The sequence below is a fragment of the Vombatus ursinus genome, unplaced genomic scaffold (genome assembly GCF_900497805.2).
Source record: "Vombatus ursinus unplaced genomic scaffold, bare-nosed wombat genome assembly UNPS02008996.1, whole genome shotgun sequence".
NCBI classification, from domain to species: domain Eukaryota; kingdom Metazoa; phylum Chordata; class Mammalia; order Diprotodontia; family Vombatidae; genus Vombatus; species Vombatus ursinus.
Genome location: NW_020948774.1, coordinates 5,342,668 through 5,365,616, shown reverse-complemented (window position 1 = coordinate 5,365,616; position 22,949 = coordinate 5,342,668). Strand labels below are relative to the sequence as shown.

The following is a 22,949-nucleotide window of genomic DNA, read 5'->3' as shown; positions in this document are numbered from 1 at the left end:
TGGAACACTCTTTGTACTTTTGGCCTTGTGCTTGGTATCACTAGTGAGTCTGCACATGCTATAATCACATGGAGACAGAGTCTCTTGTACCTAATGCTATTTATAAACAATCTCACCTCCTGATACAAACCTACAGATGAAATTCTAAGATTGTGCTATCTACACACAAATATTACCACCATTCACCTCTCTAAAGGCACAAACACAGTGGAAGGTGAGCCCACTTAGCGCCGTGTACATGCATGTGAACATGTTTGCATACACAGCAATTCCTGCTGTGCTCCAGTGTATGCATATGCAGAATGGGCACCTAGCCTATTGCCCAGCACCCAGTAGAGGAAACAGATGCTGCATGGTGCTGTGAAAACACTGTGATCTTGTCAGCTTAGGTTGTCATTTTCTACTTGGGTGATGTGAGCAGCAAAGGCTGAGTCTCCACAATCATCACAGAGCAGTACCACCCTCCTCCACTCCATCAGGCAGAGGGCAAAAAGACAAGACAACAGATGCTTAAGAATGCAGAGGACTAAGAATGAAGATGCAGAGGTGATGGACTCAAGATGCAGAATGAGGCAAATATTTTGGACATTGGTCAATGTGGGAGTTTGTTTTGCTTGAGAGCATATTTGTTATGAGGGTTTTCTTTTTCTTTTTCTTTTCCATGGGAGAGAAAAGAAATGTTTTTTAACTGAAAAAATGAAAGTAGCCACTATTTCTTTTTTTTTTAGCCCCAAAGGTGCTCTAGTACAGAGTCCTCGGCCAATTGATCCTTTCTGTAATTCTCAGCTAGTGATGTGACAGAAACAGCAATAGCTTTAGAATTATAGATCCTGGGTTCAAATCTCAGCCCTGCTACTTACTTGCCATATAACCTTGAATAAGTCACTTAAAGTTCCTGGGCCTTTAAAGCAGTTAAACTACATAAATCTTTAAGCTCCCTTCAGAAGTAAACCCCATGCACCTTTAGTTTAATGAGTAAGAAAAAAGGGTGGGAGTGTGAGAATGATGAAAGATGATGCTCACATGGGAAAATGTTGGTGGGGTAGTGAGAAGGTAACACTGTAAATAAATAGTACTGTGATTATGACTATGGAGAGGAAAGAGAGGACAAGGAAGGAAAGAAAGTAGAAAGGAAGGAAATAAGTAGTCATTAGGCATCTACTATGTGATAGGCACAGTGCTAAGCACTATTTGATCTTAATTACAATCCTGGGAGGTAGATGCTACTATTATCCCCATTTTACAGATGATGAAACTGAGGCAAACAGAGGTTAAGTGACTTTCCCAAGGTCCCACAACTTGTAAGAGTCTGAGGTTGGATTTGAACTCAGGTTTTTCTAACTCTAGGACTAGAGCTTTTTCTACAATGTCACCTAGCTTACACCTTCACGCCAGACTTGAGCAACAAAAGGAGAGTCGAATAAGATATTATAGATCACTGAGGCCTAAGGTAAGCCCTGGCTGACAATTTGATTGGGGGTGGTAGTGGTGATGGAGATTTACTAACCAAGGAAGGTGAAAAGAAAAGGGGGAAGAAGAATGAAACAATAATGATGGATAAGATCACCACTGCTAGCAAGTACTCTGGGAAGGAACCACAGATAGAGGTCCAAGAAGGTCTAGCTTGTTGTAATACGATAGTTTGGTCTTGGGCAACCTACTGGCTGGGAAACAATGACTGAGATGGATGTCTCTGTCTCTACAACAAAGCTCTGTAAATGAAGCATAGGTACAATTTACCAGCCCACACAATTCTTTTTTTAAACCAGCCACAAATGAAATCAGCATTCTTTTGCACTTGCCTGGGATGAATCATTGTTCCTCTTGGGCAAACCAACAAAGAGGCCCCCAGCCAAGCTTTTCCATCATTGAAGGCACATGGGCTACTCTCCACTTGGCTATTGTATTTCTTTTCCAATTGGGTCTCTTGGGCCACGTGTCTGGGTTTGGGCTACTAGACTCCCCATTCAATAGGCTCCTGAAAGCCTCCTTCTTCAAGAAGCCTCCTTGGATTGCTCAAAGGAATGTATAGTTTCTCTAGTTCCATCCAATTTGGAAATAAGGAAAAGTAAGGTAGTCTTCAACATCCCTACCTTCTTCCTCAAAATTACCCTTAAGTTCAATGAGCATTCATTAAATATCTACTGTGTGCCTTGCACTGTTCTAGGCTTTGATTTGAAGATGGAATGGACAGACTTGATGAGTTTGTGACACTCACATTTCCAAAGGAAAATATAAAGTCTAGGTAAGACATAGGTTCTGCTTTCATGAAAGTTACAAACCCAGATAGCTATAAAGCATAATCATACCTTAAAAGGTTGCCAGCAAAATGCCACATAAGGACTGAAAGGCAAGGTTATTTCTAACTCTAGGGATCAAAGAAGGAAGGCTTCATGGAGGGAATGGCATTTAAGTTAGTATTTAAAGGTTCAAGAGATAGAAGGGAGAGAGAGAGGAAAATTCCACATGGTGGTATCATCATCATCATCATCATCATCATCATCACCACCATCATCATCATGATGGAGATGACATGGTACAGTAGAAAAAGCACTGAATATTCAGAGGACCAGGGTTCAAATCAAACCATAAACAAAGTCACTAAACCTCCGTTGGCCTCAGTTCTTCACCTGTAAAAGGAGAAGCTTGGACCAGATGGTCTTTAGGTCATTTTTAACACTGCATCCTATGATGATAGTGGAAAAAGTACTGATGTGAGACTCAAAAGTCCAGAGTGAGGCCTGCTTATATGAGCTTGGGTATGTCACTTAAGTGACTCTCTTTTCCTTAGTTTGAGGTGTATGCTGGAACCACTCACTTCTAACAGATTTGTGAGAGCCAATTGTTAAATTTTCAGTGTAAGCATTTATACCTCAGAAATTGGCAATCTATAAATCAGGGCTTGATTTATTATTTTGTTGATTTTTTGGACTTCAAAAAAGTGTTAATAATGCAGATTAAAATCAAAAGTATGCATGCATACATTTATTCTCCCTTGAGAGCCTGGTTGTTAAATATTTACCAGCACATTCTTGTATTGCACTATAAAGATTTCTTGAGCTCAGCAGGAATACAGTAGAAGGCTTAGGGAATGAAGTCATCACCAGACTTGAGATCTGGTGACTGAAGGATGATAATAATAATAACAATTGGCATTTTTATAGTGCTTTAAGATTTACAAAATGCTTTTCATCCATTATCTCACTTGAGCTTCACAACATCCCACCCACCTTAGTTGTTTCATTCATAAAATGGAGATGATAGTACTTAAACTATCTACTTCATAGGATTGTTCTATAAACCTTAAATATCTTAGAAATATGAATCATCACCATTGTTATCATTGAGACAACATAGTATAGTAGAAAGAGAGCTTAATTTAGAGTCAGGTAAATGAGGTTCATATCCCAGCTCTGATACTTTTTAATCTATATAACTATAGATACTTCATCTGAATCTCAGTTTCCTTCATCTGCAAAATGGAGATATAAATATCCATGGTCCCTATTTGGAAAGTCAGCATAGTATAGTGCAGGGACAAGTGGCCTTGGAGTTAGAAAAGAGTTTAAAGTTTAAGTACAACCTGTGTTGTTGTTATTTGGTCATTTCAGTTGGGTCTGACTCTTCCTGACCTCATTTGGGGTTTTCTTGGCAGAGATACTGGCATGGTTTGCCATTTCCTTCTCCAACTCATCTAATATATAAGCAACTGAGTCAGAGTTAAATGACTTGCCCAAGGTCACACAGCTAATAAGTGTCTGAGGCCAGATCTGAACTCATGAAGATGTCTTCTTGATTCTCAGCCCAGTGCTCTATCCACTGTGCCATCTAGCTGCACAACCTTGAGTAAATCACTTAATCTTCAGAGTTCTCAGGAAACTCTCTTAAGTTATGGGGCAGATGGTCTGTGCTGGTAGAGACAGTTTCTTCAATAGGAGTTCCTAACACCCCAGAAATTATCCAGACCCTCCCCCAAAGTACCAACTCCATTATTTTTGCTGTAAGGACTATATGAGCCAATGCACATAAAACACTTTGCAACCTTCAAAGTACTACTTCAATGTTGGTTGTTGTTACTCTCCAACTGAATGTAAATTCCTTGAGGGAGCTTCATTTGTTTGCTCTGGTTTTATATCCCTAGAACCAAGCACAGTGTCCCTGAATGGAGCAGGCGTTAAACAAATGCTTATTGAAATGAATCAAATGCTTTACATTTTTAATGTTCATACTTTGGCTATAATAATCTGATCATCAGTGTTACTGGTCTGCTCATCTGTTCATATGGAATTGTAAGGATGGTTTAGAACAGAGATTTTTAATATGAAGTTTGAAAATTTGTTTTTCATAAAGTATTTTTAAAACCATATTTTGGGGGCAGCTAGGTGGCACAGTGGATAGAGCACCAGCCCTGGATTCAGGAAGACCTGAGTTCAAATCCAGCCTCAGACACATAACATTTACTAGCTGTGTGACCCTGGGCAAGTCACTTAACCCTATGGCCTAGGACCCCCCCCCAAAAGAAGAAAACCATATTTTAATATCATTGATTTCCTTTGTAATCCTATTTGTTTTGTTTTATAAATTTAAAAACATTACTCTGAGAAGGGGTTCATAGGTTTTGCAGACTGCCAAAGATGTCTGTGGCAGAAAAAAATTTGAGAACCCCTAATCTAGAAGAAAAGCCATCCATGGGACTTTGGAAATATAGAGGGTTAGGAAGAGAAATAGAGAGAGAAAGGGAGAAGTATAGACTTTAATTGGGGTTATAATAGATTCTCCGAGTAGCATAGTCTAAGTAGGCTATGCTTACTTAGCCTATAGGCAACATACTATAGAGTGTGCTATATATAGTAACGATATGCATTCTCCTTTGGTCCAGAGTTTCCCAAACTAATTTGGTCATTGGACACATTTAAGCTTGAAATATACTGACAGAACCCATAAATGCCAGTCCCCAAAGTTGAAGGACATGGGTATTTTCAAGCAAAATATAAAGTAAGGGATACATATCTATGTGCCAGATATAGTAAGCATAGGGACAGTGGTATGAGTGACACAGGCTGTGAGGAAGTGTGTGTGTGTGTGTAGATCTGACAAAATATGAGGGGAGATGGGTGATGTGTATCTCAGATATGTTGGAAGGCTGGGAACAATAGTAAATAGATGCTTGCATGTGCATGTCACTAATTACTCGGAGTGATTATGTGTGTGAGGCAAGGGATGGAGATACTAGGAGAAGAAACACCTGAAGGATTAGGAGAAAGAGAAATAGTGTGAAGGTAGGTGATGATGTTTATGTATGTGGGGAAAGAGGAGGTGGGGCTGCAGTGTGGATTATTCACACCTCAGCTTTCCAAATTAGAATACTCATAGTAGATGGGAACTTTTTATAGATGAGAAAGTGGAAGCCCAGAGAAGCCGAGTGATTTGCTCAAGGTCACACAAAAATTTCAGTTCAATATAAATTTTTTTATAGACAGCTAGATGGTGCTATGGATAGAGCACTAGACTTAAAGTCCAGAAGACCTGAGTTCATATTTAGCCTCAAGCACTTATTAGCTGTTGATCTTGGGTAAGTCACTTAATCTCTGCATGCCTCAGTTTCCTCATCTGTGGGAACTATAATAACATCTACCTCCCAGGGTTGTTGGGAGGATAAAATGAGATAATATTTTATAAAGCACTTAGCAAAATTTAAATTGCTATAATGCTAGGTATTATTATTATTAATTATTAAGTATTTGCTAGGTGCTGAGGATATAAAGACAGATACAAACTAGCTTCTACCTTCAAGAAACTCATACTGTTTTAAGGGATTGCAACATGTAGCCAAATTGTTGTTGTTACTGTTCAGTTGTGTCTGACTCTTTGTGACCCCATGGACCATATCATGCCAATATCTTTGGGGTTTTCTTGGCAGAGATACTGGAATGATTTGCCATTTCCTTCTCTAGTGGATTAAGATAAACGAAGGTTTGCCCAGGGTCACACAGCTAGTGTCTGAGGCTGAATTTGAACTCAGGTCTTCCAGGCCCAGTACTTTATCCACTGAGCCATACAGCTGCCTCCTATATAAATATAAATAGTTATATGCTTAAGTATATAAATATTTAATTTAATTATTTAATAATCCTATAAATACAAAACATATGCAAAGTAATTCCAAGAGTGAAAGAGAATTAGTAACTAATAAGAAGACCAGGTCTTATGGCAGAAATGGCACCTGAATTGTGCTTTGAAAGAAGTGGGGCATTCACTCTACAAGGTGGAGGTGAAGAGGCAGTGCATTCCAGGCATGGTGGACCCTTTTGTACAAAGGCACGGAATGCAGCTCAAGTTGGTGACAGCCATAACTAGAATCTCGTTTTTCTGAACTCCCAGTCAGGTACTTTTCCCACTCTATCATGTGATATAATGAGCATAAATAACATGCCTGTGTTGGAAAACATCTGCCCATTTGTCACTCACCTTCTGCTTGAGCCAGTGCCGGCTCTTAGTGACAACCCTGGGTTGTTACAGAGTTGTTATTAAGCCACAAAGACAGTGGCTGGTGGACAGAAAGAGAAAAGCAGGTTTAGTTCAAGGTCTCAAAGGCTGTTTAGAGGAAAAAGAGAAATAAAGTGTAAAACAATGTTGGGTCTGGACTAGATATGAAAGACCCACCAACAAAAGAGAGGAAATCTTGCCCTGGATCATTTTATCTCAGCAGTGATAGGACCTGAATTTTCCCAGGCACATTTGCCTGGTAGCCTGTGGGACAACCTGCCCTTTCTGGACAGTGATTATAGAACAATAGGACCCTGTCACCCCCGAGAACTCTTTCTAATGACTTTGTTTGTCATCCTAGGGTTCCCTCATCCCATATCATGCCCCTTGAGGACAGGGACCATGTCAGTTTTCATTTCTGTACGGGCAGGTATGTGGCACAGTGGACAGAGTACCAGGCTTGGAGTCAGGAAGACTCCTTTTCCCTAGTTTAAAGCTGGCTTTAAGCACTTACTCACTGAATGACCCTGGTAAGTCACTTAACCATGTTTGCCTCAGTTTCCTCATCTGTAAGACGAGCTGGAGAAGAAAATGGCAAATCACTCCAATATTTTTGCCCAGAAAACCCCAAATGGGGTCACGAAGAGTCAAACATGACTAAAAAACAACTGAACAACAACCTAGCACAATACCGTGCACATATTAAGCACTTAATATATATGTGTGGAATGCAATTGGATGTGCAATATATTGCATCAGATGCTGGGAAGAGAAAGAAGAATATGACAGTCCCTGTCCTCAAAGAGTTTACAGTATAGTTTGGGAGGCAACATTGCCACTCAGCCATTTCCTTATGTTAAGTCAGATATTGGGTTGAACCAGACAAAATAAGCAAATCCTAAGTGGGAAGCAAAACTGGGCTTCTTGGATGGGCCAGGCCTAGCTAAATTCAGTCAATGAGTCAAACATAACCTAGTGCAGACTCAGGAAGTTCAAATCCCCCCCCCACCAGAAGCAGTGTCAGTAGCACATACCTCTAGCAGCTTATTGGTCATCTGAACACCCATCAGCTTTCCTGACAGAGCCTCTGGATTCTTCTCCCAGACTGTGTCTCTTTCCAACTCTTGCCTCACTCCCTTTAATAGGTTATTGGTGCCAAGGATCACATTTCAGCTGGGTTGGTTACACAGAAGGCCTGGAGTAAATCCTGCTGATCTTGTGTAAACCCAATTTGTAATATATTCGCAGTCCCTGAGAAGACCAAATAACCATTTGGGTGATTGGTCTGGTGGGGATCAGGTAGCTGGGCTAGATGGGACTCTGCAGAGCTGGCAAGTTCAGAAATTGACTGGGTGGGTCTGGACGCTGTGCTTGAGAGAGAGAGAGATGCACAGAAAGACAGACACGCAGAGTAGGGGGAGGGGACAGACAGACAGAGACAGAGAGAGATACAGAGATAGATACAAGGAAAGGCAGAGAAACAGATAAAAACAGAGGGAGAATGAGAGACAGAGGAAGAGACAGAAAAACACAAAGAGATAGAGGGAGAAAGAAACAGAGGGAGAAAAACAGGAAGATGGAGGGAGAAAGAGAAATAGGGAAAAATAGACAGAGGGAGAGAAAAAGAGTATGACAGAAGACAGAGTGAGGCAGAAGAGAAAGTATGACAGGAAGAATGAGACAGAAAAGAGTGAGAGTGAGAAAGAGGGAAAGACAGACAAAGGGAGACAAAGACATTCAGAGAGAGGAAGGAAGAGAAGGAAGAAGAGATAGGAAGAAAGGAAGAGAGAAAAATGAGGCCTAAGCTAGAATGGACCTTAGCATTTTACAGGTGAGAGAATTGAGGTGATATCTAAAGGAATGAAAAGCAATCGACGAAGCAAGTAACTAATAAGAAAAGCCCAGAAGAAGAATAGAATATGGAAAGCAATATGAAGAAAACATGAAGTATTACATACAGTCAGAGGGGAAATGGAGAGAGGAGGAGAGGAGATAGAAGAGAAAAAGAGAAAAGATATAAGAAAGGGGAGAAAAAGAGGGGAAGGTAAGAGATTAAAAAGAGAGAAAGCTACCAGAAAACAAAATAGAGAAAGAAGAAACAATAGAGAAGTATAAATCACATTTACTCCAGAAATTCTAAGAGCTTCTTGGACCGAGCTTATCTGAGAAGTCTGTCCCACAGGGCTATGGTCAGGCCTTCTTCAGCTTGCGGCTAGACTGGATTCCTTAGGGGGTATACAGGTTACTCTAGGTGAGGTGTAAAGCAATCCAGGATGTGGACTCAATGTAAGAAGGAGAAGAATCCCGGCCCTGGATCATTTTTGCTCAGTAGTTGTGGGACCTGAATTCTCCCATTTCTCCCATTCTTTTTTGATCAGTAACAACAAAACTTTCTGGAACCAGCATGAATCTCTCCTACTTGCCGTAAGTGTTAACCAGTTACTTTTATCCTTTGGAGTAGTCGACTTTTCCTCTCCCAACCAAACTTTTGCTGGTGGCTGGTACCAATGCAATCCTACTTTGAGAAGGATGGAGAGGCTGTGTTCAGAAGTCTCTGCCTAACTGCAGTGAAGATGCTAAAACTTGGAACCCACTGTGGGCAAATTTCCAGAACTGGGAGTAATAGCCCTGGCAATACTGGGCTATCTCTTCTCCTCTTTGAAAACACCCTTATTCTTCTTGAGGGATCCTGAGAGTGTCTTAAGTCTAGGGGTCTTCACAATAGGTATTGCTCAGAAAAGTATTTTGATTATAATCCTGGTCATTTGTTTCTCCCAAGGGCAGACTGATGTTTTAAAAATTGCTTTAAGGCTCAGTATGCTTGCCTCACTGGTCTGGCTCTAGAGTGGGCACCCCACTGTGCTAGGGTGAAGCTTAAAGTCAGGTAGACATAGCATTCACATCTCTGCAGTGTTGATTTTCCTCTGTCCTATAGCAACCTCTGAGGAAATCCATGGGGCTGTGTGATTGCCTGAAAGGATTGTTGTGAAACTTGCTGCTTACCCCTCTGCTTTCCCCTGCTACTCATAGTCCACAGGTTAGGGAAAGTGGCTGAAAGGACTCCTTTCCCAAGCCAGGAACTTGGACCTCAATAGACTAGAATAAACCCTCCTCTCAATCTCTTTACTTCACAGCATCTACCTATCTATCCCAAAACCTTATCTAAAAAAAGTTTCATTTACATTTTTTAAAAAAGGCCTCTTCTTTTTGGATGCTCACATAGCTAACTGCAGGTACTTTGACTTTCTGGAGAGGATGAAAGTCTGAGATGACCGAGTAAGGATTTGACCCTATGTTTCTAGGGAGCCTGGGGACTTCTGATTGGAATCTTAGACTGCTCAGCCGTAACCTAATGTGTCAAAAAGATGCTGGTGTCTCTAATGGAACATGAAAATCCTACAGGTGCCAAATGTGACAAATGTGCAGGCTTAGCTATTACATACCTGCTACATAGAGCTCCTGAATGGGTAGACATCACCACGGTAGATATTTGTGCCCACACATGTGGTGTGTGTGTGTGTGTGTGTGTGTGAGTGTGTGCATACATACTTTAAATCTGAGCCTGCCTATTCACACAAAGATAATGAGAACCCCTACTACACATGTGGAAATCTCTAGAGCTGCATATAGACTCTGCTTGTTTGTACAAAAACATCACCCGGGGGAAAATTCAGTGACAAGAATCCCCCTGATCACAAAACAGATTATAGTAATTCCATTTAGAGTTGGAAGAGACCTTAGATGTCACCTAGACCAACCCCTCATTTTGTGGATGATGAAGCTGAGGCCCAGGGAAATTAGGTAATTTGCCCAAGATCACACAGTCTGTAAGCAGATAAGCCAAGTTTTAAACCCAGGTCCCCCGACTCCCAAATCTAGTGCTCCTTCTACTGAACCAAGCTGCTTATACTGAGTTTGAATGTGAATGATTCCAGCATTTCTCTCTGCCTCTCCTACCTGGGTCTAGTAGACAGTTTTCTCTCCTCTCTCTCATACAGAAACTCCTATGGTTTATGAAGGTTCAGTCTCTTTATGCTAAGCAATATTCAAACCCTGCTAAATATATGCTGTGTTGTACATGGCCTGGTTAAAGGAATTGCTCAGATAAACCTGGACTCACTAAAAAACAAAAGAGTGGTTCCCCCAACACATAAAGAGCAGCTTTCCCAGAAGAATACTTCATTAACTCCATGTTCACTTTCCACCATAGGAATTTCTGAAATATAGCAAGAGAAGGAAGGTCAAGTGGAGTGTCTTGGGGGGCGGGGAGTCACCAGGCAATATGAGGAATAAAGGCATGCATTATATCTTCATTCTTCATCTTTGTGTTTTCTAGACTCAGCTCATGAAGGCTATAAGAAGTCTTTTCTGATTCTCCCCATCTCCAGTTGTTAGCATCCCTTTCACTTCAAATCATTATGTATCCAGGTGGTAAGGTCGATTAAGTGCAAAAAGACCTGAGTTCAAATCTGTACTAACTATGTGACCCAAGGCACATCATTAATCTCTGCCTGAAATTAAGTGTTTCTCTGCCTGAGTTTTCCCCTCTGTAAAATGTGGATAATAGTAATAGCTATCTCTTAGGGTGCTGTGAGGATAAAATGAGACAATATTTGTAAAGTACGCTGCAAACTTTAAAGAATTATCTAAAGCACCAGTTATTTTTATATTACCTGAGTACATCTGTATGAAAAAAGTACATGTGGGATGAAAGCTCCTTGAGGACAGAAACTATTTTCTGTTTTGTCTTTGTATCTTCAGGATATAGCACAGTGCCTTGTACACAGTAGGTGATCAACGAATGTTGATTGGATTAGAAGAATTAAATACACAAAAACCCTCAATCTAATTTTGTTTTCTTTTGGTGATGGTCCAGAACACAGCTGAGGTAGGAATAAAGTTAACTATTTATCTTCTAAAATACTGTATTTGTAGAGAAGAATTTGGTGTGAGGAGTGATATGCTTGCATAGAAGTATTGTTATAAGATAGCTTTATCAACAAGACTGCCCAATGGCCAACTTAGCTTCTCTAACCTGAGAAATCCCACCCAAATAATCTTCCTTAATCTACCTACTTGCCCCAACACAAGCCATTGTGTTGTGTTTCTAAAAATGGCATAAAGTTGCCATTTCCATATCAGTTGTTTTCCACCTTTGGAAATGATAAAATGTTAGTGTTATGGGTAGGAGCGGGTCTGGGGTGGGGGGGGGTGTAGGGTGAGCTGCCACATGTAGAAAGCAAAGTCGTCCTGGGGTTCCTTTATGAGGTCTAGGTGTGGTAGGCATCAATTTGGGGAAACAAGTGTAAATGCCCCAAAGTACATGAAGAGTTTAATGAACAGTGCTGAGTTTGCTACAGTAATTACTCCTTTTATAAATTCCTGTGATTAGCAGCTATGATGCTTTGGAACAAAAGGAGAGCAGTGATTAATGAGAATAGAATTTTCTAATGAATTCTCAAAATAGTGCTTGGAAATCCCTGTCCCTTTTTCTGAGACTCCTTGCTCCATTCCCTCAGGAAAATTTACTGTTACTAAAAACCTCCAAGAAGCAACTGATGATAACAGATCTAAAGAATCTGTTCAGTTTGCTGAAAATGCCGGTGATTAAAGATGATACAGTCTCATTTTATTTTTAAGCACTATATGATATTTAAATTAACCTTTTATTACACAGATACAATTTTAAAAAACACAACAGAACTCATGACTATGATACTATTCATTAAGCACCAGAATGTTGTATAGATTTAGGTCATGATACATCTGATAAAAATGCTTAATTGTAAGGTGGCTTCACCTAAATATGTATTAGTGTCATGGCCTGGACCCTAAGCAGAGCCATAATGGTGGGGGGTACCTGGGGCTTTTCCCCAGTATGCTAATTAAGAGGCCACTGAAAGTTAAATAGAAATGACATAGTTAAGTACATGGCTATCAAGGAGAGTTAAAATAGTGAGCTATTAGATGGTGGGCTAAGCTCCTTCTCACTCTACCAAAACTTATACCTGGGGGTCTTCCCATCTGCCATGATGACAACCTCCCCCACCCTAATCAACTGAGAACACAATTTATACTGCTTGCCCTGGCACAAAAATGTTTAGTTATAGCTCTGATGCCCAAGGACAGTCTGGCTCCAGTGAGTCTCAGAGAGGGAAGGGAAAAGGCCTTCTCAGGAAGGTCCAACTTGCTCAAATTTCCAACAATGTAACTGTGTCTTTCAGTTCTGAATTATTCTACAAATCTATTATTTTCCCACCCAATTACTAATTTTTGTATGTATGCACACGCACAATACTTAAAATACTTCATTTTCCCCTTTAAAGATTCCCCTTCCTATGTAAGTGATGTGGCTATAAGACTCTCTTGATATGATGTTATGGCTTAATAAATTAATTACAGTGACAAAAATTCCTTTTCATTGGATTTCCTGCAATTCTCTATAATTTGCCTTCAAAGGCAGCCTGTACTCTGAATCACATAAAATAACTCTTTGCAAATGTTGGTAGTTTTCAGGTAGAAAAGCCTATTCTTTTATGGTGCATTGTGATGAAAGAAGGGTGTAGAACCTTTAGGGCCCATATTCTAAGTCTCCTACATTTCCCACTGAAGAACTTCAGAAGGGGGTAGGCAGCTTCATATAGGAGAATAATGGTCTTGGGCTAAGCATGGTGGTTGCCCTATGTATCTGATCGGTTTGCAGAGAGCAAAAACTGTCCTGAAATGGGAGATTCTGGTAGTTGGGCCATGGTAGAGCAAAGACAGATACTGTCAGGGAACTGATGTGAGTGAGGCACAAGATACACGCAGCTGTCTTTGATGAGCTATTCACAAATGACAGAGCCCACACTGCAGCTGTATTTTCCCTGGCATTTGGTTAATCAAAGTTTTGCAGACAGCTTCATTTGTGGCTGTCCCATGCAGTGTTAGCATGATGAAAAATATCAGCACCACCATCAGGAGAGGGGCAGGGAAGGGGTGGACAGTCACAAAAAAGATGTCCAATTAATTATGGAACAGTTTTCTATCTGAGAGGACCTAGTCCAGTTCCCAGCAGGTTTGGGATCCAGAGAAGAGCAGCATATGCTCCTTCTCAAAGCAGGAAAAGGTTAATGAGTTTTTCATGTAATGGATAAAACAGAGTCCTGTTCTTTGAGGCTTTTCACCCCCAAGTTGAAAAAAATACCTAGTATAAAAACCTTTGCCTATTCCACTGCTGCATTTTAATGCACCACAAACTATGTTTCTGTCTTGCTTGAATTCACATCTTTCACTCTGCTCAATTGTGCTGTTTAGATTTAATATACAGCCTACATAAGAAACAAACATTCTCACTCATGCACAAGTTTATGTAAAGAGCCTCCATCCAACCACCTACACCATAGATCTTACAGTAAAGAAAGGTCTCATTTTAAGGAAGAATGGCTAGGTGAGAAATGATTGCCTCCTCTTAATGTTTAGGTGCTTTCTACAAAGAATGACTACAAGCTTAGTACTTTGATACAGCCTAAAGATAGGCAGAAGGAGATTGTGTTTTGGGAAGAACAGTTGTGGGGTTTGCAAATACACTAGGATTCAAAAAAGAGGTTAAGAATTGCACCTCCCTCCTCCATCTATTCAAAGATGGGAACTATGGCATGGAATGTTATTTATGCTATCAAACATGGTTGTGTCATAGATCAGGGATTTGGAGCTTGGAAGTTCAATCTTCCCATTTTATAAATAAGAAAATCGAGACTCACAAAGGTAAAATGACTTGGTAGTATTAAAGGTGGGATTGCTGGTTCCAAATTCAGCAATTTTTCCATTGCACCATGGTGCCTTTCTATATCAGCTGGTTTTGTTTAACTGTTTTTCTTTGTTTCAAAGGAAAGCTCACGGTAGGGAGTTTGTGGAAAGGACATACAGAAAATGACTGTAAAAATAAAAGGCATTGTAAAAACAAACAGCAACAACAAAAAAGTAATACTTAGATTGTACTGATTAATAGAATAGGGAATGGACCTGTGGCTCCATTAATTGAGGGTACTCCTTCTACCAGTGTTGAATTGGTGCCTTCTTCACAATTTAAAAGTCTTAGAGAGTTGTGTACAGCACTGAGAGTGATTTAACGAGGGTCACACAGCCAATTTGAAGACAACTTTCTATCCACTGCATCACAATGCCTCTCTGTACCAATTAATGAAAATGGGGAACAACTTGAAAAAAAAACCCCGAATACTGAAGAAAGCATTTTCCTCATAAATACATGTGTGCTTCAGTAGCATAAAGGGGTCACTTTTGACCCCTTGACCCATGGCATGGAGTGCAGCTACCTGCAGAAGGAAAAAGAAAGCACGGATGGAGCTGAACTTCTGTTCTGATTTGCACTCATTGATCTGGATGGTGAATCAGTAGATCAGTGTGCTTTTCCCCATTCCTCATGACCCTTCAGAAAAAAGTGAACCAGACATCATGTCCAGGGTTTGAAACAGAAATCAGGAACTGGAAAGGTTGGCTTCCTTATCATTGTAGGACCCACTATGGGAAATTATGAGTCCACAGAATATCTTCATTTATGTTCTAAGGGCTACAGAAAAACTTGTCCTAGAAGTCTTCTCACTTTTGTTCACTGCAGGAAGGGGGGATGGGGGAGATTTCTTGTAACGATCTCAGCAGCTGCGGTGAAACTAGGTAGGCACCTTCACCATACACAGTGAGATGCCTAGTGTTAGAAGTAACAGGTGATGTTTATCTTTCTGATCTATCCACAGCAACTCTGTGGTAGGCATGTGGGGAAAGCCACTCAAGGAAAGATAACTTACACATACCCTGATTCCCCACTGCCAGAGTCAGGAATAGTGGATTTAAATAGAGACTGGCTCATGTACCTTCTCTATCATCTCATTTCCACTGAAAAGAAGGTCCCCATAGCTGGTCTCTCATTAATTTCTCTTGGTGCATATCATTTGTTAAATTCAAATCTATATCGCACCTGAATGTGTGTGTGTGTGTGTGTGTGTGTGTGTGTGTGTGTGTGTGTTTGGAGATAGTCTAGGGGCACCGTCATCCTCTGACCACAACAAGGACGAGCTCTGTGTTTACCTTGCCCCACTGCCCCTCTGTGTATGACTTAACTGTGGTTTCCTCTTCTACAGTTGTATTGGTAAAGAAGAGGCACATGCAAGCAAGAGGAAGAGAATAGCAAGTATCAACCACTTCACTTCAAGAAAGAGAAATGACACACATGTTTTTCTTTGCTTTTTCCCATTACATCTCGGAGGAAGACATAATCAACAGACCCAAGAGGGCCTGAAATAGGATTTTCAATCCAGACCATCAGAAGGCCAGTGCCAAGCCTTCAGTTCCAATCTAGGATGTACTTTTTACCCCTTTTGTCTCAGTAGTTAACTGGGGTCCCAGATCCAGCTACAGGATGTTCTTGTCTGTGGGAAGGTGAATGCGCAGGGGTAGCAATCTGGGTTGACAGGAAGGTATGGTGGCCTGGACCCTTCTTTCTCCCTCTAAACCTTTTAAATCACTGGCCTTAGCTAGATTCCCTACTTAGGGTTTCCTCCAAAGCCCCTCTGCAGGCCCATCTAGCAACTCTCCATTCTGGTGGACAGGGATGACAAGTAAAAGGCCAAAGGAGGACAGGGTTGGGGTAGTGGAAACCTTCAGGGCTACGGTGGCGGGATAGGTAGGGAAAGGGAGCGGCCTTTGTACGGCTGGAATATCCGCAGCAACTCTGTGCTGGGGGTGTGGGGAAAGCCACTCAAGGAGAGATAACTTACACATACCCCCGATACCCACTGCCGGAGTCGGGTCCCAAATTGGATCCAAGGGCCACACTCCTGCCTCTATGCTGGAAGAAGGGAGGGAACAGCTTGAACTGCCTCGCGGAGCGGCCCAGAGCTGGCAGGAACGGGGTGGGAGGTATTGGGGGTTCCAGAAACCTTCCGAACCACTCCTGGTCTTCGGGGAGACTCCTTCCCTCCTCCCCAAGTTCCCAAATAATTTTAGAGGACAGATCCGCATCTCCCTAGCCTGAGCTCCCTCCAGACGCCGCAGTTTGCAAAGACTCTCGCCCCCGCGCCATTCCCTGCCCCTCAACTCACACCCGGGGCTGGGCTCCTGATCCCTGCGGGGTCTTCTCCCACACCCCTACTACCCGGGTTACAGAGCCAGCGCCAGCGCGGTGCTTTCTGCGATCTGCTCTCCGAGATCCGCCCCCTCCAAGCCGCCGCCGGCGCCGCGATCTCCGCTGCAGCAAAGCTTGGGGCTCCCCCACACACGCCTCTCTTTCCCTCCTCTCCACCCCCGCACTCCCCAGGACTCGTAGACAAGCAGGCAGAGGTGCCCAGGGAGGGTCGGACCCCAGTCTCTTGGCAGCTCAAAAAGAAGTTCCCAACACTGTCCCCTCCCCCCCCCCCCTTCCCCTCCCCCCCTTCCCCCCCCCCCCCCCCCCTTCTGCGGCCCGGATCCAGCATAGTCTTAAAAGTTACAATGAAGTAACACGCCAAACTCAGTCCCCTCCCCCAACCCGACCCTCCTCCTCTTCAGCCACTGTGCCCAAGAGATGACCTCGACCCGACGGGAAGGCGAGGAAGGGGTTCGGCAAACCAGGACGTCGCCGCAGTGCCCACTCCGGCCCGGCTCGGCCTGGCCCGACCCGGCCCGGCTCTCGGTTCTCCAGGTGCGGAGGAGAGACAGCTGAGTGGAGCTGGGAAGGAGTGGGGGGGGGGGGGGGGACTGGGGGGGACACCATCCTCAACCCGCACCAAGGAAAGGGGAAGAAGGAACCAAGCTGCCGGCGAAGAAAAGGTTAAGTCCAGCGGTCTGGGCAGGCTACTCGTATCTCGGTTACCCCCACCCCCCAAAGCACGTGCAAGTCCGGGGGCCAGGAGCGGGGCCGGCTAGCTTACCTGTTGGAGGTAGAGGAAGGCAGGCGGGCAGGGCACTGAATGCGGGAGCATGCTGCCGGAGTTGGACAGCAGGAGGCAGCCCGAGTTCGCCATGGAGCACAGCATGGGGCAGCAGATGGGCGCCCGGCTCCGAGGAGGCAGTTCGGGGCTCCTCTCGCACCCTCTGCTCTGTTCCTCTGGGTGTGCGAGCGAGCTAGAGTGTTTCCCTGGCTCCCTCCCTTTCTCTCTCCTCCTCCTCTTCCTCCTCTTCGGGCCCTCCCCTCCCCCTCGTGGCGCTGTTTAAGGGGGAGGCATCAAAGCAGCGCTCCTCTGCCCGGTTCTCCCCCAGCCAGGGCGGGGAATGATGGAGAGAGAGAGGGAGATGGAGAGGAAAGACGAGAGGGAGAGGGAGAAGGAGGAGAGATATAGACACAGACAAGGAGAGACACAGACGGGGAGAGACAGACACACACGGAGAGACACACACGGAGAGACACACACGGAGAGAGCGAAAGAGAAAATGAATATCACTTTGGAGCCATCAGAGGCCGGTAGGCAAAGAGTGCGAGAGTGTGTGCGCGGCGCGCGTGTCTGTGTAAGGCAAGCGGTGGGAGGGGGAGTCCCTGGCGTACTCCAACATCAAACAGAGCCCCGTATAAAAGGAAGAGAATCCAGAATGACAGCACAACAGCTGATCCCACACTTAACCCTTTGCCTGCCGGAGTTCTTTTGCAGCCAGTTCTCACACCCTCCCTTCCCAGTCTCCTCCCTGTTCTCCCTCTGTTTTTCCCAGAGGAACCCCAGCTGCTTCTGGATTTTAAAAATTCTGATATTTAAAAATTTCTCTTGGTTTCTGGCGCTGGGGGAGAGCATTCACATCATGGGAAGGCTTTGCGGGTAGGAAGGCGATTCTCCCTGGGTGCTCAGATAGCAACTATCTTAAGGGAAACCAGCTCAGTGACAGGGAGTTTCAGTGATGTAATGAGGGCACCTACGCAAAGGCTTCCTCACAGTAAAGAGCTTTCTCCAGGCTATTCAGGGCTTGGAAATCCAACCAAACCTTCTGGCTGTGCTTCCCTGGCCTCCCTTTATCTTGAGTTCTAATCTTTGGGAGAGCATAGGGTAGGCCATACATAGGTGTGAGCATACCACCTAATAACCACCTTGCCTCAACTCCTCAGATGCACTCAGTCTGGATGAGCGTGTAAATTTGGCAACATTCCAGTTCATCTTCACCTGAACACTCAGAAAGGTGTGCACACAAACAGCCACTCTGGTACACACAACATCATGTGGAGTAGCACCTGGCACACACAGGAACAGAATAGGTAGGCCATACCATCTACACCTGCACTTCTTTCCTCATAACAACATATGTAAAGCAACGGATATTTATCTGTGCAGTTTCATATCAAGCAGCAAAGCACAAAACCAGGTACATGCCACACCAGCTGGGTACCCGTTTCTCCATTCCCACCTGCCCACACATAGACACAGACTTATAACAACACAAAGGGAGAACAGTTGACCTTCCTTGAACTTGGCAGCTTAAGGTGACTATCCTTTTAACCCCATGCTGGAAGGCAGACAAACTATGACTAGAGAGGGTGACTTTCTAAAACCAAGTGTAAATTCATGCCTATATTGAGCAAGTCAGGGTCTAAGCAATTCAGATACCAGTTTTTGATGGTCCCCTTCTGTAGAGCAGTGTAGCTTAATCCTCATTTAGCTGGTAATCTAAGTGCTTCTTCTGACCCCTCCCATCCAAAAAACAAAACAAAAACCAAGCTCAGAAGTAATGTTTTTGGGTCTCAGTTTACTGTAAAATCAGAGAGTGGAACTAGATGATCTTTTGAACTTATGTAGGCAGTAAATGGTAGAATGGAGACTAAAATCTGGCTCTTCCATCTCTTGGTACAGTGTTTTTTTTTTTCCTAATGATTACTTTTATTTTATTAGGACCAGGGGCATACATAATTCGTATAAAGTTTTACAAAGCTTGACCTTACAAAAGGGCTCTCATCTAGCTCATTGTTTCCAGAAACACCCTTCCCCCAAACACTGAACGGACTGCTTGGGTGATAGTACAGTTATGAGTTGGAAGATATCTCATATATGCCTCTTGTTGTATTTTCTGGCCTGTGGCACCAGAAGGCTTTTCTGAATTCCATATTGCCTACCCACAGCTGTGTTATTGCCCTCATGGTTTTTGTTCTTGCCCTACAGTGGCCAAGTGGTCTCCCTCTTCTGCTTCAAAGAAATCAATAAAATCTTATAACTGGAAAAGACTTTAGAGAAAATCTAATACTCTTATTCTTTAAATCCCCTGTCTATCAAGAAGACTTTTGTAACAATCATGGAATATTGTATAAACAGCTACCTTATTGAAACAGCTCACAGATATCAATTCAATTAATAAAAGCAATCTGTAGTAGCCTCAAAGCCAGGAGGACCTTCATTCAAGTCCAGCCTCTGAAACATGGTAGTTGTATGACCTCGGACAAGTCATCTGGGTTTGAGAGTGACTTGGGATACAATATGTATGTGCACAGATAAATATAATGTGAGGTAGACTTTGATGGAGGCAAAGGAGAGATCTATATAGAATGCTCTAGGAAAGTTTGAGGAAGAAAAGAATACTTTCAATCAAGATAACTGGGGAAGGCTTTATAGAGAAAGTAGCAAAAGCATAAAATAACATTCAAGAAAAGTTAAGTAGAGCATCTGTTGTTAGAGTTTCTGCAGATAGAGGCTGTGTCCCCTCTGGGTTCCATAAATTACTCAAAACAAATGAAGCCTAGGGAAATTACCAGGATGCTAAGTAGCACAGACCTCTGCTCATATTGTTCTCTGAAGGAAAGGCAACATCAGATAGGTAAGAACAGGCAACAGGCTTTAAGGTGCAGGGTGCTATAAGCCGTGGCTGTTTCTAACTCTACCAATTCAATTCCATTTACATTTACTAAACCCTTAGTATGAGCAAAAGCATTGAGTTAATGTCATAATTATAAAATTTAGAGCTGAAAGGGACCGGAGATCATCTCATCCAACCCCTTGATTTTACAGCAGAGAACACTGAGGTACAGAGAAAAGCAACTTGATCAAGGTTCCATATCCAAGGTTGGAAGGTCTTCAGACTCCAAATCCAATATTCTTCTTGCTACATGATCTGGAGATAAAAATCTAGATATGACAGAATAGTCAGTTCTCTAGGATCTTAACATTCTATTGGAAGTAGAGGTGGGATTGGGAATGGGAAAGTGATTCCTGGAAAAGACTCCAAGATACTTCATTCTGACACAGAAATTTAAATCAGGATGCTATTGTTGTTCCCACCAAAAAAAAAAAACAAAAAACAAAAAACAAAAAACCAAACATTGAAGGCAAAAGGATTATCCTTCTCTTCCAACAGCTGGTGGTGGGAGTAGGGGAGATTGAAGAGTGGTCCCAGGAGGCAAATGCAATAGTGGCATAAGGTTCTCCAAATCCCACTCTGGAAATACTCTTGGGAATCCTTAATAAGTTTTTATTGGTGCCTCCAAAGAGGTTGAGCAACTTCTTTCCTCCCCAGAGGGTGCCTTCATGAGCCAGAGTGGGTGGCACTGGAGTCATGAGTGGGAGAAATCAATATTTCTGGTATCTGCTACTGGGGAGAAGAGAAGCTGTTAGTTGGTAAAAGCTGTCAATCTGGTATTAATATTTGCTACTTCAAAAAAAAAAGCTAAGGAAAAAATATCCCATTCACTCTGAATCTGAGAGGGGACTTGTTAGGGAGGTAGGAACTGAGTTGTAATTATTTCTCTGCTCCTGGGCACCCCTATAAATATCTGGCAAGGGAGGTACCTCAAAAGATTATGATGGTTCCACAGCTGTTGAAATCTTCATGATCTTTCTTAATGTTTCATGTCCTGTTCTACTTTCCCTGGTCAGGGTCCTGCTAGGTGGATCCCCTTCCCCAAGAAAAGATGTCTACTTACTGCTTTTCATGGATCCATTTACTTGGAAAGAGGCTAGCCACAAGGGCACTCATTGGGGAGCCAGAATGCCATATAACTTGGTTAGGCATATAACTATGATAAAAGATTATTTATATCTCAGAGAATTGGGCAACTCAAAGCCTCTGTAAAATGGGTTTATGAAAATTTCTCTCAGTGATGTAAGGGAAGGTTGTGGGAGCAGGTTGAGTTTGTCAGTTTACCTTCTGGACACCCAAACTGTTCCTTCCAGCCCAACCCAACTACTTGGAAGGCCAGAGAACAGTATGGAATAAAAACTCACTTGAAATTTGATGGCTAAGTCATGGCCCTGTACACTGAGGTTAAAGACTAGAGAAACTTCCTGGCTGGGCCTGGCCCAAGTATTCTTGAGCATGTGGTAAGACTGCATTCTTGGTATGCCTCTTAACAGTTAGTTCCCATTCTTGGCACGTTAGTCCATTAATTGAAAAACAGGTTTCAGACTAAGTTAATGTACTTATCTTTAAATTTCCAGTTTTAGGACTATTCCCCATCTTCATGAACTCAGCAAATGATCATGGCCATAGTGGCCATACTGTCAATACAGCTGACTATTATGGAGGGAGACAAGAATGATTCAACTCTAAAATAATGTCTTTGTTATCCCTGCAGGGCTCAGCCTGGTTTCCTCTTACTCCCCTTCCATTTTATATCTTCACTTCTACTTTGAAGCATCTCACTCAGACCACCTGCTAAGAAATCATCTGACCTACCTAAAGCCAACCCAGGACAAGGAATGATCTCACCAGTTTCAGGCTGCTCAACTGAACTAAGCCTCACTATATTCTATAAATATATCCAGCTTCATGCTTTCAATGGTAGCCACCCTAGGGTATTTATTTGGCAGACAGCTGGCCAGGATTCCAAGGAGAATATGGGGGGTTAGAGGGTTAAATGTATCTGAAGGTCACTGAAGGGGTAAGGTGTGAAGGGCAAGTACAAGGGTGCAGCCGCAAAAGAAGAATTCACAGTATGTGCACATGTGTCTCTGTGGGGGCAGGAAAGGAGGTAGAGAGAAGATCCTTGGACCAACATGGAAGACAAGATGGAATAGAGAGTGGGGATGACAACATGGAACAATGAAAAGTCTTCTGTGTTAATTAACCAGGAGAACCCACATAAGTGATGATTTCTAACCAGCTGCTTCCCCATTTCCTAAAGTTGGGTATTTATGAGGGCAAAGTCTATACCTGGGACAGAAGTCCTACATCCTGTTAGAAAGGATATATTATAGTTATTGAAGGGTCATTAGGTTGGAAATGAGAACTATCAGTCTTCAAAAGCTACAGGATCAGGTTTCAGAGGAGGATATTTCCCTCTCTTGGGTCTTCCAATCACAGCATAGGAATGGGTAATAGAAAAAAGACCAAATGTGATGAAAAGAAAAGGGAACAAAGACCAGATGCAGGTAAATGGTGACTTCTTCAGCTGAGGTCAAATTGGAGAGCTCCAGGCACTTTTGACTATTAAAAGGAGGATTAACGGGGAGAGTAAGGTTGCTTTCAATCCTGGAACCCCACCAGCATTGACCAAGAGACTTCTTGGCAGAAGCATGAAAAAGTAC

At 42.8% G+C, this 22,949-nt stretch overlaps 1 protein-coding gene across 1 annotated transcript in view; it reads right to left on the bottom strand.

The window, feature by feature from the left end:
* The window catches only part of LOC114034428 (RNA binding protein fox-1 homolog 3-like), a 157,551-nt gene extending 140,028 nt beyond the window's left edge, over positions 1–17,523 (bottom strand). The window contains exon 1 of the mRNA XM_027850111.1: positions 17,391–17,523. Within this exon, the coding sequence (XP_027705912.1) occupies positions 17,391–17,495 (105 nt within the window). The 5' untranslated portion in view covers positions 17,496–17,523. The remainder of the gene's footprint in view (positions 1–17,390) is intronic.
* Between the last annotated feature and the right edge of the window lie 5,426 nt (positions 17,524–22,949).